The sequence below is a fragment of the Bufo bufo genome, chromosome 1 (genome assembly GCF_905171765.1).
Source record: "Bufo bufo chromosome 1, aBufBuf1.1, whole genome shotgun sequence".
Classification (NCBI taxonomy): domain Eukaryota; kingdom Metazoa; phylum Chordata; class Amphibia; order Anura; family Bufonidae; genus Bufo; species Bufo bufo.
Genome location: NC_053389.1, coordinates 341,373,042 through 341,389,929, shown reverse-complemented (window position 1 = coordinate 341,389,929; position 16,888 = coordinate 341,373,042). Strand labels below are relative to the sequence as shown.

Here is a 16,888-nt window from a genome sequence, read left to right as displayed (position 1 = left end):
GATATTCCGGCTGCTCTCAATGCCTCGTGGGTCTTCTGACAGCATAGAGTTCACCTATACTTGTTAGCAAAGGCAAAAAGGATATCATCCTTCCACTGAAGGACTTACCACCTTATCACACGTGAAACAAATCACTAGTACTACGCGATAATAGGAGGATCATTTTTACAACGTCACTGGATTGTAGAACACAAACTGACTACACAAAACCATGACTTGAATTTTTACAGATCTCTAAAAAAATTGCAGTGCAAACGAGGTAAAGACCTGAGACATGTACATCTATACATTTGAAGCCAACATAGATACAATAAGAAACAATGATTGAAGCTGGTAGTTGGAGCTAGCCCTGTGAAATGATAAAGAACATTTCACAATCGTGACATGACCCTTATAGTAAATGCTCATTGTAAGAAGGGTTTTCAGAATTGGAAGCGCTATATGACCTCTAAGTTTCTTGGTCTGTAAAGTTATCATGGGACATTAGTACACTGGGATCCTTTTTCTCAGTAAATACAGCTTCTCAGATAGTTATCATTAGGGAATATATACATTAAGGACTGTATATAGCCCCTTAACTGAAAAATAGGACTGTGCTGTATTTAGAGTGGAGGAGTTACTCTGTTCCTTGGAGTAAGTAGGAAGCGCCACTGAAGAGATCAGCATTATGAGAAAAAAAGTCAAGATGCCACAGGTTATGTACAGTGCATTACAAAGTCAGCATCAGGTCCTGCGCAGGGAGTTTAGGACAAAACGCCATCAGAATAGCTGCCTAAACGGTCATACTCAAATCTGTAAATAACTGCAAGACGTTTACATAATGATCCTCAAATTACTAGTGCATTGCCATAGTATTAAGAGTCCTCATCTGCAAATAAAAAAAGAAATATCATTTTTCACTTTTTGTCATCTGCTCCACTGACAATGTAGGTCATATGCTACTAGATATACGTCCATTGTCCTCTTATGATAGTCCGTGAGCATTCCAGACTTAAAATGCTAAGCTCATTTACAGTTTTTATGGAGCCCCCTGATCTAAATAGAAGTCTCAAAAACTGTACAGTCATCCATGTTAAACAATTTCTACAAATTTTTCTCCCTTAGGGAGTGAAAAACAAAAACCAGAGGATGAAAGTATTCAAAGTATTTATGTGGACTGAACTCAACCAAACTAAAGGTTCTATGATGCAGCTTTACATCATGAGAGAGACTGCTAAACAATATGAGGGTTGTCAACAGTCACCCACTATTACAGATGAGTAATAATGAATTACATGTGAGAACCCTAATCCTTTACTTACCAGTATAGATGGCGCACGTGCTCCCTTATAAGAACTGTCTTCTTACAAAACTAATGCCTATGTTTTCCCCTCTTGGCCAAACTACAGAGCTGAAGCCTAGTTTGTCCACCTGAGCAAGTAAATCCAACCAGCTGTTAGAGGACCCAACTCCAATATCTTCCAATAGCTGTTTGCATATTCCACTATCAGACGCAGCAGATGTATTGATAAGGAGAGCCTGGACTGACTCATAGTGCCACACACTTCTGCTGTATATACATCTGTTCATGGCCAACAAAAAAGCCCTGGACGGAAGATAATGAGTTCAAGAGAAACTTTTACATTAGCAAAAGTTGCCTTCCTCTACATAGAATAAGTGCTTTCTTCAAATAAGCATTGTATTTGTGCTTTAAACTACTTTTAGCAGTCTGCTTATTTTACTTAACGCTTAGTATCATTAAATGATGATGCGAGAAACTTTAACTCCTAACAAAGTACTGTTGTCCTGTCAGAAATGTAATGCCCAAAACCACTACTGCTGTAGTCATATCAACTTTTAACAGCCTGCTGTGGAACAAGAAGAACATGTCCCTTGATGTACATGCTTGCATTTAGCTGGGAAAGGCATGTTAGCTACAAAGGGAAAGCTACAGTACAATTAACTATGTCTGTGAGGCTTATTATGTCTACAGGTAGAGAAAGACAACTGTGCTGGAAAGACGTGTTACATATATGCGTATATGTAAAACACATTATATATACATAAGACAGACACCTCTGCTGAAAGCAGGCAAACGTTGTAAATGGCAGTCATGTCACGGTTTAGGCATCATAAAACATTCCAGTTTCTTTTCAGCTGGAACATTAAGAGGCCAAAATGCTCATACGGACAATGTCATCACTTGAGGGGTCAAACTGTTTAAGCGGTGTTCTTCCTTGACTCAATTCTTCCTCAGAGTCGGTCATTTCCACATCTGAGTAGTAGCCATCAGTTTCAACGTCTAAATGGGAATTTCCTTTCGGCATTTCTTTAACTTGAAGTCCATTTGCCCTTTCAGAATTCTCACTGTGTGACTCCATACCGGCCTTTGGTAATCTAACTCTCACCACTGACTTTGCACAACCTAGTGAGTCAGGCACTTTGACAGGAGAATTAGACTCAGGTTGAACATGTTTCATTTTTATTTCTCCACCGTCTACTTTACTGAGATCTGAAAAGCCTTTTGAGTCCTTGGTCTTCAGCAGAGGTAAATGCACAGAACCCTTCTTTAAGGTCTTTTTGTCAATGTGCCCTTTTTTCTCTACTTGTACCTTGGCAGATGCTTTACCAGTTCTGATGGTTCTGTGATTGTGGCTGGAAGGCATTTCTGCTTTACCTGTAAAGCACTTCAAGTCATTCCACAAAGCAAGTTGGTCATCTTGTGGAATGGTGCAATGACTGTTTCTTGTTTTTTTCTTTCCATTTGCTCTTATTTTGCCTTTCACCTTCTTCACAGCCTCCATCTTTTCGAAAGGAGACTTGAGTGAGTTATCCATCATGATGCTTAACAACGTCTCTTCATCCTGTAACAGTTCTTCAGAAAGAAGACCCGAGGCATTGTGCTCCTTGTGGCCATTGTTTAAGGACCACTGAGTCATTTTCATGTTCTCCGTGGTGATTTGAACAGGCTGAGCCAACCAGCTGCTAAAAAATGTTCCATCTATTGGGAATGATGATGTTAGATCTGCAAGAAGAAACCAAAAGAGATCAAATTATTTCAACCATACATGAACTCTACAGTACTTTAATAAAGCACTTTTCAAGGTCCATAGAACTCTAAATCACAATATCTGAAGCTCTCAAGATTTGGTTAGGACAAATTACCTGCCAAGGTTATGCTAAGATATTCAAAGGAAGAACTAACACAAGTGTGAACAGAGCCTTACGCACTAGTGGCGTTCCCAGATTTTAAATATTTCCACTGTATATTAAATGAATCATAAGTCACACATATACCACACAGGGAAGCAGTGTGATTGTCCATGTTGCTTCCTTTACTGGTTGGATTTATTTTTCCATCGCATTATACACTGCTTGTGTCCAGGAGTTGTGGCCACTGCTCCATGGAGATATAAGGTGGCCCGGATGGAGGTTGCTGCGCATGTGTGGCTGTGTGTGCATTAGTAAGAACCTTATATTAGCTTTGTCTACATCATAAATGCCATTTGCTGAAGTGAGACAACCCCTTTAAGTCTTTTTTCTGCTACTCTGTGGGTCTTACACAAGGAAGAAACAATCTTTACACATTATTATTTCTGTTCTCCTCCTCAATACTGTATGAAAAATTCAGGAAAAGTTCATTTCAAATATTATATTTTTCAATGTATTTAAAACTGTCATAAATACCCTGATTAATCTCCCCCAGTGAGCTCCGGAACTCATTGCAATAATGTCTGTCTATCTACTCTATCTGGTAATATTATCTGGGGTAGCCAAACATTTTTTCCTGGCACCTTACATAATTAACCCTTTCAGGACCCTGCCATATTTCACCTTAAGAGATCAAATCTTCTTTATTTCATAGGTAGCGTATACCGTATTTTTCGCCCTATAAGACGCACCGGCCCCTAAGACGCACCTAGGTTTTTGGGGAGGAAAATAAGAAAATAAAAAATTGAACCAAAAGGTGTGCTTTTGGTGGGTTTGGAACTAATGGTGGTCTGTAAATGGCACTATTACTGGGGATCTGTGAAGGACACTGTTATGGGGGGATCTGTGGATGATGCACTGTTATGGGGGGATCTGTGGATGACGCACTGTTATGGGGGGATCTGTGGATGACGGACACTGTTATGGGGGGATCTGTGGATGAAGGACACTGTTATGGGGGATCTGTGGATGACGGACACTGTTATGGGGGGATCTGTGGATGACGGACACTGTTGTGGGGGGATCTGTGGATGACGGACACTGTTATGGGGGGATCTGTGGATGACGGACACTGTTATGGGGGGATCTGTGGATGACGGACACTGTTATGGGGGGGATCTGTGGATGACGGACACTGTTATGGGGGGATCTGTGGATGACGGACACTTATGGGGGATCTGTGGATGACGGACACTGTTATGGGGGGGGGGATCTGTGATGGACACTGTTATGGGGGGATCTGTGGATGACGGACACTGTTATGGGGGGGGGGATCTGTGATGGACACTGTTATGGGGGGATCTGTGGCTGGCACTGTTTCAGAGGGGATCTGTGGATGGCACTGTTAGAGGGGGATCTGTGGGTGGCACTGTTAGAGGGGGGATCTGTGGGTGGCACTGTTATGGGGGATCTGTGGGTGGCACTGTTATATATGTGCCATCCACAGACCCCCCACCCCTTAACTGTGCCATCCACGGATGTTCCCCATAAAACTGTCATCCACAGATCCCCCCCCCCCCCGCCGCTCCAGTATACAAATATAAAATGTCTTATTCAATTAAAAGTGATTACACATGCCCCCTCACTCCTAATAGTAACGTACATCCTAACAGCTTCTGTACAATGCCGGCAGGCAGGCCGGGCGGCCGGCGCGTCCCTCACTGACGTCACTTGCCTGCGCCGCCTGCTTCATTCATAAAGTAGGCGGCGCAGGCACATGACATCAGGGAGTTACGCTGCCGCCCGCCCGGCCTGCCTGTATTCTACTGAAGCTGTTAGGATGTACGGTACTATTAGGAGTGGGGGGGCATGTGTAATCACATTTAATTGAATAAGACATTTTATATTTGAATATTTCAACACCGGAGCGGCAGGGCTATAGTACAGTGACTGCACTGCCCCGCCGCTATTGCCGGCCCCCAGCTCCTCCTCCCAGTCCCTCCCCGCTCACTCGTACATCGCAGCCTGCGATGTAAAACGGTCAGCATTCGCCCCATAAGACGCAGGGGCATTTCCCCCCATTTTGGGGGGAGAAAAATTGCGTCTTATGGGGCGAAAAATACGGTATATATAAAACAACGTGTTTCGGGGCTCAAAAAGTCCCCTTCATCAGGTTATTAGGTAATAATGTAAACAGAGAGTGGACAGATATATATGTACATAAACAAACTGCCAAAAACAGAGTACCTGTGGGCCGCCCCCAGATGGGAGGGGCTAACCCCAGGTGTGATAATAAATACATATTATAAAAACTTTATTAAAACATCAATCTGAGCTCATTATAAGGTGGTTAATTATGGAAAACGATTCTTCCAACTATTAGAAAGTATATTGGGAATGATGAACTAGCTGGCCGGAGCGAAAGGGTCACATGACTGACTCTCCCCGGTCCCATGATCGCCTTGTAAGTAGGGGCGGGTCCGCAGTAAGATGACCTGCCGTTGGAGCGCTGGCGCATGCGCCCAGCTGGCCTTAAGCACTACGAGACCTGTACTGGTCTGCCGCAGCGCTCCAGGAAGACAGGGATGTCATGTGATCGCAAGTCTTGCGATCACATGATCAGTGACCATGGAAATGGGGACGCTTAGGCATAGAGTACGTCGCACCTGCAAAGAGGGACAATGTACTAGCGTAACTGCTAAGGAGGTGTCATGTGATCGCAATTCTTGCGATCGCATGATCAGTGGCCATGGGGATGGGAACGCTTTAGCATAGAATACATTACACTTACAAAGAAGTGCGATGTACTAGTGTGGCTGCTGAGGGGGACATATAAGTGGTAGGGTTAAAAGGTGAATACTGAGAATGGCATGCATATGTAAAGGCGATCATTATATTTGGAATGTGGTAAGAAAATATCCGAATGCCATATCGAACTATCCAAATATAGATCACATGCCGCCTTCACTAAATTCGACCGTATGATTACGTCTAGAATCTTATCGGTCGAAAAAGAAACATTACATAAGAAAAGTAATAAGCTTACTAGAGACAGGCAAGATTTTGCCACTAACAATATCAAGTTCTGGCTGAAACCGGACAACTTAAGGCTGACAATGGGGAACCAGGAACACCACCACTGAGGCAACCAATATAGGGAACAACAGTACAGCCAGTCCAGTCACACATCAAAATGGCACTAGCACAGCCCCAAATCATTCACAACCTCTCAATAGGCACTATCAAAAATACCGTAAGTACAGTTTCCAAAAGATTCACCAAAGACATTGATCTGCAACAGCCATTTTCCCATACTACCAACAGTGTTTGTTACATACCCATTACTAGACCTGTCTGTAACATCAATGTGCACAATAAGGACACCTCCATCCATCGGCCAGAGTCCCCTATACTTGAATTTCAGACTCCAACACTTACTCCAGGCGAATTATTGGGACCCTCTGTTAACAATACAACACTAACCCTGGCCTCCCCATCCTCAATTTTTTCAAATGAAATATTATATGAATGTGGCCCACTCAACTTACCCCCCACCCAATTCTCCATATATCCTCATTCCAACTCTTCATTCGAATCCAGCTCCCCGACTCACACTGTTTCTTCCGATTTGGAGGCTGAATAATTCCTTACCATTCACGTGTGTCCATCCCCGGCTTTCATTCCTGATCAGGTCTCTCTGGAGGCTGCCCATACTTCACAAGACATTGCACTCCCAATTTAATCTGAAACAAACAACCCAATTCCATACACAAATTACTGCACTGGTGTGTCAGTTGAGGATTCTTCCATAGCAGGTCCCTCAACATCCATCTTATCTTTTTTAGCCCTACCCCCATTGATTCATCCAACAGCTGCTTATCCAATCTTAAAAAGTCCCAAATCCACCACGATAACGATTTTTTCACCCTCTAGGCCACAAACCACCAAAAACGAAAAAAATCAAGAAGAGGCTGCAGAGCAGGTAAACGCAAAAAGAAGAATTCCTACCTCCCAAAAAAACCACCATCTGCCTTCTATCCTATTCACCACATAAGGGAAACTTCCTAGATACTTTCTATTCTGTGGTCTCAAACGAATTTAGGCAAATTAATCAAGAACCCAGTACGAGACATAACATTAAACCATCAGAAAAGGCGGCCCTGATGAAATTACAATCCAGTACCGATATAGTAATCAGAAATGACAATAAAGGTGGAGGCATCGTTATTCAAAACCGAGATGACTACGTCACGGAAGCTCTGAATATTCTATCTGATAGAAAATACTACCTACCCCTTGACTGTGACCCCTTGACAAAAGATAGAGAAGAGTTCCAAGCATTAATCAAGTCAGCTGACTCTTGTCTAAGTAAGAAAGAAAAAGAATATATCCTGGTGAAGGAGTCAACGTTAGCAACTTTCTACAATCTTCCCAAGATCCACAAAGACATCAGAAACACTCTCGGTAGGCCCATAATTTCAGGGGTCTCTTCCCTCACCTGAAACTTATCGCACTACATTGACATCTATTTACAGAAACCTGTCTTCAATCTCAAATCTTACTTAAGGGACTCAACATCCCTCATTACCTTACTTAAAGATATAGAATGGAAAAATAGTTATCATTGGGTGACCCTGGATGTTTCAGCCCTTTTTACCAACATTTCCCATGATCTAGGTATGAAATGCCCATCCGGCTTTCTGGAAAAGAATCAAGAAATGCCTGCCCAACAAAAGGCCTTTATCATGAAGGGCATAGAGTTCATTCTTACGCATAATGTATTCATGCTTCAGAAAGGAATCTATAACAGAGACGAGGGACCGCAATGGGGAAGTTTTGCAAACCTGTTTATAGGGGCTTTTGAGGAGGAGTTTATCTATCAAACAAACTTCTGGTCCAATAATAACATTATCTGCTTCCGAAGATATATTGATGACCTAATTTTTATTTGGAATGGAGACCAATCTTCTATAGACAAATTTATTTCACATCTCAATACTAATGATTGGGGGATCTCCTTTACCGGAACATACAATAACATTAAAATCGAGTTTTTGGATCTAGACTTTTTTATTCAGGATAACGAAATCAATACATGCACTTTTTAAAAAAAAGGTTGACAGTAATTGTTACTTGGATTTTAATAGCACACATTATAGAAAATGGGAATCGAACATTCCTTTTAGCCAATTTAAACGACTGAGACGAAACTGTACTTTGGAAGATTATTTTACCCAACAATGCGATATTCTCGCTTCTAGGTTCAGCCAAAAGGGTTATCCTGTTAATATCATTTTTGGTGCAAGAACCAAAGCTGCTAAACTTACCCAAAATAAATGCCTTGTTACAGTACGTAAACAAGAAAGGGGCGGGGGGGGGGGGGGGGGCTAACTGCCGACATGAGCGGCCGCATCTGAGCTGAGCTCCGGCTTCCGTACAGAATCCTGAACAATCCTGAGCACTGACACGGTCTATCCACCAACGGAATAGACAAGCGATACCACGAGACCTCACAGAACTTCACCATGGGTCCCAGCAAAGGTCAGCCGGCGGCTGACCGCCTGAAGGAATATGCGCGCCAGGACACCCAACATGGCGCCGCAACGACCAGCACGCCCCGCACCCAGCATACTCGTGGACAGGCGGCCCAGCAGGCAGTCAATGATATAGAAGATACGCCAGAGCTCTCACCGAAGGAGGCACATGAACAACTCCTGTCAGCGATTCTGGCCTGTCAAACTTCCCTCACTACCAAGATTGATGAGGTACGTGTGGATGTAGGCCTACTTAGACAAGACGTCCAGCAGCTCAGGGAGCGGGTGAAGGGTGCGGAGGAAAGGATCTCAGACCTGGAGGATCTTACTCGCCCCATGCCAGCCAAGATTCATGCCCTGGAGGATTCGGTCTCTCTGTGGAGGCAAAAATGTGACGACCTGGAAAACAGGGCCAGGAGGAACAATGTGCGTATTTTGGGCCTACCGGAGCGCTCGGAGGGGTCGGATCCTGCCTCTTTCCTAGAAGCCTGGTTCAGATCTACCTTCCCGGAAGCAGCCTTTTCCATGGCGTACGCAGTGGAGAGGGCCCACAGGGTTCCAGCTCGTCCACCGCCACCTGGAGCTCCACCTAGGCCGTTGTTAGCACGCATGCTGAATTGGAAGGATCGAGACCTCATCCTTACTCAGGCGAGGAGGAAACAGACCATTATGTATGAGAATGCTAAAGTATCTTTGTTTCCTGACTTCTCTGCCGAGCTCCAGAAAAAGCGGGCGACCTTTGTCTCGGTGAAGAGAAGGCTGCGAGACATGAACTTACCTTATTCTATGGCTTACCCTGCTAGGCTAAGGGTGGTGGATGGAGAAAAATCACACTTCTTTACTGACCCCAAGGAAGCGGATGATTGGGTCGCAAGGAAATCGCGCAGGATGGCTCCATCTTGAGGTGTGATATGGCATTGATACCCCTTTTTTTTTTTTTTTTTTCTCCTTGATCGGGGCCTATATCAGCGGGACTTACTGTTATCTGGGGGAGGAGATTGGCTATCTACATTATCTGGACATGTTCAATTCTGGACTTTGTAGTGCTTGCGACCTCCCACCCCCGAAAGGGTTTTGCTGATACGTTGGTATATCACTTGTTATATGTCAGTATGCTATATAATATCATGGGAGCTGCTCAGCTACCTGCATAGTTGAGACACCACCTTGTAATATGCAGGTCCCTGACACTGTTGCCACAGGGAAATCATTTTCCCATTCTGGGCAAAATGCACACTATTGCACCATTTGTTTATGGCATGTTTTGTTTTGCCTTAAGTTTGTATACTCTGTTTGGGCATTATATGGTACGCCACTTAGTACAGGTAGTTATATGAATATGCGGAATGATGTGGTGGGAGGAGTCTATTCGACATTGCAGCAGAAGTGTAGACTCGTGTGGATATGTGAGGTGCGAATGCTATGGCCGCCTTAGTTTTAATGTCCTGGAATGTGAGGGGACTTGGAGATGCGAGTAAAAGAATGTCTGTTTTTACGCATGTCTGCAGATATACTCCTCACATACTCAGTTTGCAGGAGACCCATTTGACGTCTGACACTGCTGGTAGACTCAAGAAGCCATGGGTTCAATATGCGTATCACTCGTACGGTACCTCCCATTCCAGGGGTGTATCTCTGCTAATTAATCGCTCTGTCAGATGGGAGTTACATACGACTGAGAGCGACCCGGAGGGTAGATATGTTTTTGTCTATGCACACGTGAACGGCACTCCTTATGTGATCCTGAGCGTTTACTGTCCCCCTCCTGCTGATTTAACTATTCTACAAACTGCAACCATATTTGCAGCTCAATACCCACATGCGAGATTTCTATGTGTGGGGGACATTAATATGGTCATGGACTCGCAGAGGGACCGCTTCTGTGCTCATCCCACCTCCTCGATTCGCAGCCACTCTACATTGCTGGGGGCTTGGACTGGTGAGGTGGGATGGCTAGATTTTTGGAGGGAGAAACATCCAGATGCAATAGAGTACTCTTGCTTTACTCCTTCCCATGGAGCTCTGTCTAGGATAGACTACATATTTGGGTCCCCTGATGACTACTTGGACCTGTCCACTATTCTCCATGGCCCTCAAAGTGTCTCTGATCATGCGCCTTTGATTGCACAATTTAATGTTATTCAGGGGTTGAACCCTTGTTTGAAAACGAGGATTCATCCATTTTGGCTTACCTTACTGAAGGAGCAGGATAGGATCCCAGATCAATTACAGGTTTTCCTTGAAGTACATGACGCTGATACGAATGCCCTCCTCCTCTGGGAAACACTAAAGGCATATCTAAGGGGATGTCTTAAGTCATCGATTTCTTATATTAAGAGGGACACCAGGAGAAAGGAGGACTCTCTTAATTCTAGTGTTAGGGAAGCTGAAGCTAGGTTCCTGGCAGACCCATCGGAGACACATAGGCAGGACTGGTTGTTGAAAGGTAGGATGTATTTAGTCCACTTGCATGAAAAAAGTGACCGCAAACTATTCTTCTATAAACAGCAGGCCTTTGAGATGGGTGACAAGGCAGGGAGACTACTAGCTCATATAGTACATAGAAATACCTCTGCCCCGCCGGTACTACGTATCCGGAACATGGAAGGGGAGGTCAAAGAATCTGTCCCGGATATAGTAGCATGTTTTGCTGACTTCTATCGAGAGTTATATCAAACACGAGTGTCATACTCAGAGATTGAACTTGAGAATTACTTAGATGGAATATCTTGCCCATCACTCTCATTGGAGGACAGCAACCTAATGGAGGAAGATATTACTCTGGAAGAGATACAAAATGCAATTGCCGGACTGTCAAACGGGAAGTCCCCGGGCCCCGACGGGTTGCCACTGGAGGTATACTCCAAGTATGCTGACGCTCTTGGGCCTCAATTGAGAGAGATGTTTGGGGAAGCGTGGCGTCTCGGTAGGCTCCCAGACTCTCTATATGAAGCATCCATAGTAGTGATTCTTAAACCTGACAAGGACCCGTTGGATTGTTCCTCCTATCGGCCAATATCTTTGCTAAACCTGGATTACAAAATCCTCACGAAGGTTTTGGCCAATAGGTTAAACAAAATAGTGTCTAGCCTAATCCATTGCGATCAGACTGGGTTTATACCGGGAAGATCAACTTCCAGTAACATCCGCAGAGCACAAATCATAGCCCAAATTGGGACCTGTCAAGGAAGGCAGTGGGCGATGGCCTCATTAGATACGGCCAAAGCCTTCGATTCGCTAGAATGGCCATACCTGCTGAAAGTGTTGGGGAGATTTGGCTTTGGTCCTAGATTCCTACAATGGATCCGGGTACTATACAAAAATCCGAAGGCTAATATCTCGATTAACGGTACTGCCTCCTCCTACTTCCCTTTGCAGAGAGGTACGAGGCAAGGTTGTCCTCTCTCTCCCCTTTTGTTTGCAATTGCCATAGAGCATCTAGCTCTGCGCATTCGCCACGACTCGATATTCAGAGGAGTTGGATTGGGGGGGAGGGAGGACAGAGTAGGCCTATATGCAGATGACCTCATATTGTATATGAGTGATATGGATACTTCCTTATCACAAGCGATCACGATCATAGAGCAATTTAGCCATTTTTCAGGACTGCACATTAACTGGGCTAAGTCTGCCTTGATGCCGCTGTGGCGATCTGATTGGCCCGAAGTCTATCATAACCTTAGAGTAGTGGATCACTTCAAATACCTGGTGATAGTCATTACCAGAGTACCGGGAGACTCCTATTCCAGAAACGTTGCCCCTCTAGAAGCCTTATTCACGGAGAAGTTCAAGGTATGGAAGACCCTCCCTCTGTCTGTCATGGGCAGGATCAATCTAATCAAAATGGTCCTACTGCCTAAAGGATTATATATACTGGAACATGCTTGCACCCCAATACCACGGAATCTCTTGGACCGCCTACACCCCTTAATGATTCAATTCATTTGGGGTAGGGCCAGACACAAACTCGCTATGAATACATTGCAGAGGTCCAGAGTGCAGGGGGAAGCGTCGCTACCAAATTTCCATTTGTACTTTTTGGCAGGACAAATAAGATTCTTAGCTAGTTGGGTTAATGGTGAGCCCCTGCAGAATATGGAATATTATTTGCAACAGCACCTGGGTTTATCTAACTTGTGGCCTGTACTGGAGAGGGTAGGCTCCTTGTCGAGACATATGCTACCGGTGCATAGGCTGGCACAGCAGGTTTGGAGAGACGCTAAACTGAGACAATATCAGGATTGGGCCGACACCATACCTTTATGGGATAACCCTTTATTCCCCCATTTGCAAGGGATAGAAGGAACACATACATGGGCAACGTCCGGGATTGTGGTCTTGCGGGATTTATATAGCAAAGGTGTCCTACGCTCCTTCTCTCAAATTCAAGAACGATTTGGAATAGTACGTACCCAATTCTTTAAATATCTACAGATTAGGCACGCCCTTCAGGAACAGTTTGGAAATGGAAATAGGGCCATCTCTTCTTATCCCCTTATTGGAGTTATCAAATCACAAGGACCCCGAGGCATAGTGTCTGTGCTATATACTCATCTCTTGGAGAATCACATGTCAGCACAACCCATATTAGCTGAGGCCAGATGGAGGGGGAACATTCCGCATCTCTCAGCGGAGGATTGGACAGAGGCGTTAGAAGCAGTCACTAAGGTATCTCCTTCGATTAACAATAGATTGATCCAGTTATTTATGCTGCATCGCAGCTATCTAACCCCCACTAGGTTATACAGGTTGGGAAGGATTCCCCAATCCAATTACTTAAGATGTGCACATAATAACGCAGACTTCTGGCATATGATGTGGGAGTGTGAGTACATCAGGTTATACTGGCAAACGGTACAGGGGGTACTTTCATCACTGGGCTTAGGTCCTATCCCACTTTGCCCCAAGGTATGTCTCCTAGGGATCCTGGATGATGATAACTGGACCCACTATAATAAGATATTTTTAAGCGAATCTTTATTTTTAGCCCGCAAAGTTATTGCTCTTAAATGGATGGAGGATGATTTACCAACTCTGGGGACATGGAAGAGGCTGGTTAATCAAGTAATCCCTTTTGAGAAGGTGTTATATGTCAACAGAAAGTGCCCTGATAAATTCCAGAAGGTGTGGGGTCTATGGTGTGAGTCACATTTAACGACTTCAGAGAGGTCAGCGGTTTCTTTAGGCCCTTGATAGGACTAACACATTCCGAGTCTTACGCTCCACCTTGTATAACTCAGTTTATTGTATCACTAATGAATACGCAATGGAAATGCTGTGTCTTCTCTCCTTCGAATTGTTTATGTATATACCACCACTACTCAACGTGATCTGACCTGTAATATGACTTTGTATTTTGCCTGTTAGACTGTACCATGTATATGCCTTGTTACTCTTTTTCAATAAAACGAGTTTAAAAAAAAAAAACAAGAAAGGGGCACCAATAGTGATAAATATAGTTGTCATTTTATCACTACTTATAATCAAAATCATATCTCTATCAAAGCCATTTTGGAAAAACATTGGTATATCCTGAAAAGAGACCCCATCCTCAGACAGATTATCCCGGAGTTTCCTAAATTGACATATAGAAGAGCACGCACCTTAAAAAACATTCTTGCACCCAACAAACTAAACCCAGTTGAACACCATACCGATAACCATGGTACCACTGCCCCTAAAGGCAGCTCAAGATGTGGTCACAAAAGATGTTTTATGATCGATCAAATATAGTCAAGCGGCAGAACATCATGAGGGAAGTCCAGTTGGTTTCAATGTGACACCAATTGAACAAATCCCGGTCCATCTACATAAGGATACGCAGTACATTAGACGCAGAGAGACGTACTGGATTTTTAAACGTAATAGTTTAAACCCTTACGGTCTCAATGAAGCTTTTGAGATAAACCTATAAAGGTGAACATATATGGGTGCAGACAGACGTAAACACTGTTAGACAAGGAAGGACTGTGCTCCCTCTCCGTATTGGTATATCTCGCATTCTCTTTAGTTAGATAATAATTTGCAGTAGACGTTCCTGCACTATTATTCCCCCCCTCTCTTTTTACGGTTCTTTTATGATATACATAATTTTTATATAGTTTACGACAATTACGATAATTACCTAAGCTTCATATGTACACACACTTGAATTTTATATACTTTATGTATATGTTTTTAGAAAAAATCTTTAATACATATGTATAGGATTCTCTCTCTCTCTCTATATATATATATATATATACGAGTATCTATACATTGGGTAATTCCCCCCCAGAATAAGTGTTGAATAACTATGTGTAATTTATATTAGCAATACCGTGATTTTACGCCTGACCAGAATTTCCTCTCCTACAAGTATCCTTTGGGGGATTGGACATCCGATCCCAAAGAAACTCCTTCTGCGGCTGCAGTCCTGGAAAAAGGGTCTATAATCCTACAAGTCTACAATAGTGTTTTGCCTATTAGTAGCACAACCCTAAAAGGTGAGCACCTTTGTCTTCCAATCAATTTATATTTGTGTTGGACGTACTATCCTATTGTGCGCCCCCTACCCCTCCTTTTTGTCTTCAATCCCCTCGTTATCGAGTGGATTCTAGATACGCCCGTGTTTTGAAGATATTTCACCTTAAGGAACGCTTTTACTTATCCAAGCCATTCTGAGATAGTTTTCTCGTGACACATTGTACTTCATTTTTATTTTTTAAATCCCAAATTTACAAAAAAATTTGCAACTTTCCAAATGTCAATTTCTCTGCTTTTAAAACAGATAGTGATACCTCATATAATAGTTATTACTTTACATTTCCCATATGTCTACTTTATGTTTGGATCATTTTGTGAATGCCATTTTATTTTTTGGGGACGTTTAGAAGCAAATATTGAAATTTTTCAGAAGATTTCCAAAATACACTTTTGGGAAGGACCAGTTCAGTTATGAAATCACTGTGGGGCTTACATAATAGAAACCACCCATAAATGACCCCATTTGAGAAACTATACCGATCAAGGTATTCAAAACAGATTTTTACAAACTTTGTTAACCCTTTAGGCATTCCACAAGAAATAAAGAGGACCTTCCATCTGTTTTACTTATAGGAGCTAAATACCTGTACTTGTGGGGTACCCCCCGCTTTTTCTGCCTGTCTGTGACGCTCTCCGATATGATTGGATCGCGGCACAGCCAGGGAGAAGGAGACGCCCATTGAAAAACCCTGGCGTCTCCTCCTCCCTGTACCAATGCTCAGTATTAGAATACTGAGGGCGAAAACTTCAGGAGGGCGCAGCGGGGATATTTAAAAAAATAAATAAAGGGGGGCAGCAAGTACAGGTATTTAGCTCCTATAAGTAAAACAGATGAGAGGTCCTCTTTAAAGGAAAATGTAGATGACATTTCAGAATCTCACTTTTTTGGCAGATTTTTCATTTTAATCCATTTTTACCGCTAACAAAGCAAGGTTTAACAGCCAAACAAAACTCCATATTTATTACCCTGATTCTGTATTTCACAGAAACATCCCATTTGTGATTGTAAACCGCTATATGGACACATGACAGGGCACAGAAGAAAAGGGAGCGCCATATGGTTTTTGGAGGGCAGATTTAAAGGGAACCTATCACCGGGATTTTGTGTATAGAGCTGAGGACATGGGTTGCTAGATGGCCGCTAGCACATCCGCAATACCCAGTCCGCAATCATCTTTTAGTGTCTCCATATTTTGAGATAGTTTTCTTTATTTTTTGGGCGATTGTCTTAGGTAGAATCTCATTTTTTTCGGGATGAGATGACTGTTTGATTGGTACTATTTTGGGGTGCATATGACTTTTTGATCGCTTAGTAATAGACTTTTTATTATGTAAAGTGCCAAAAAATTGCTTTTTTGACACTGTTTTTATTTTTTTACGGTGTTCACCTGAGGGGTTAGGTCATGTGATATTTTAATAGACCTGGTTGTTACGGACGCAGCGATACCTAATAGGTCTTTTGTTTTTTTTACAATTTTATGTGTGTTATTTTGGGAAAGGGTCATTTTTTTTTTTACTTGAAATAAAAAAAAAAATATTATGAAAAACACTTTTTTTTACCCTTTTTTATTTTTGTCCCACTCTGGGACTTCAACTTCTGGGGTCTAATGCCCTCTGCAATGCATTAGATGATAAGATGACAGTTTGATTGGTACTATTTTGGGGGGCTTACGCCTTTTTGATCGCTTGGTGTTGCACTT

The 16,888-nt window shown here is 43.0% G+C and overlaps 1 protein-coding gene across 3 annotated transcripts in view; it reads right to left on the bottom strand.

Annotated features, from left to right (window-relative positions):
• Nucleotides 1-1,014: 1,014 nt before the first annotated feature.
• Nucleotides 1,015-16,888, bottom strand: part of JADE2 (jade family PHD finger 2) — a 398,257-nt gene continuing 382,383 nt past the window's right edge. For all 3 annotated transcript variants that reach the window (XM_040442544.1, XM_040442555.1, XM_040442550.1), the window contains one exon: nucleotides 1,015-3,004. In XM_040442544.1, coding sequence (XP_040298478.1) covers nucleotides 2,145-3,004 — 860 coding nt within the window. In that variant the 3' untranslated portion in view covers nucleotides 1,015-2,144. The remainder of the gene's footprint in view (nucleotides 3,005-16,888) is intronic.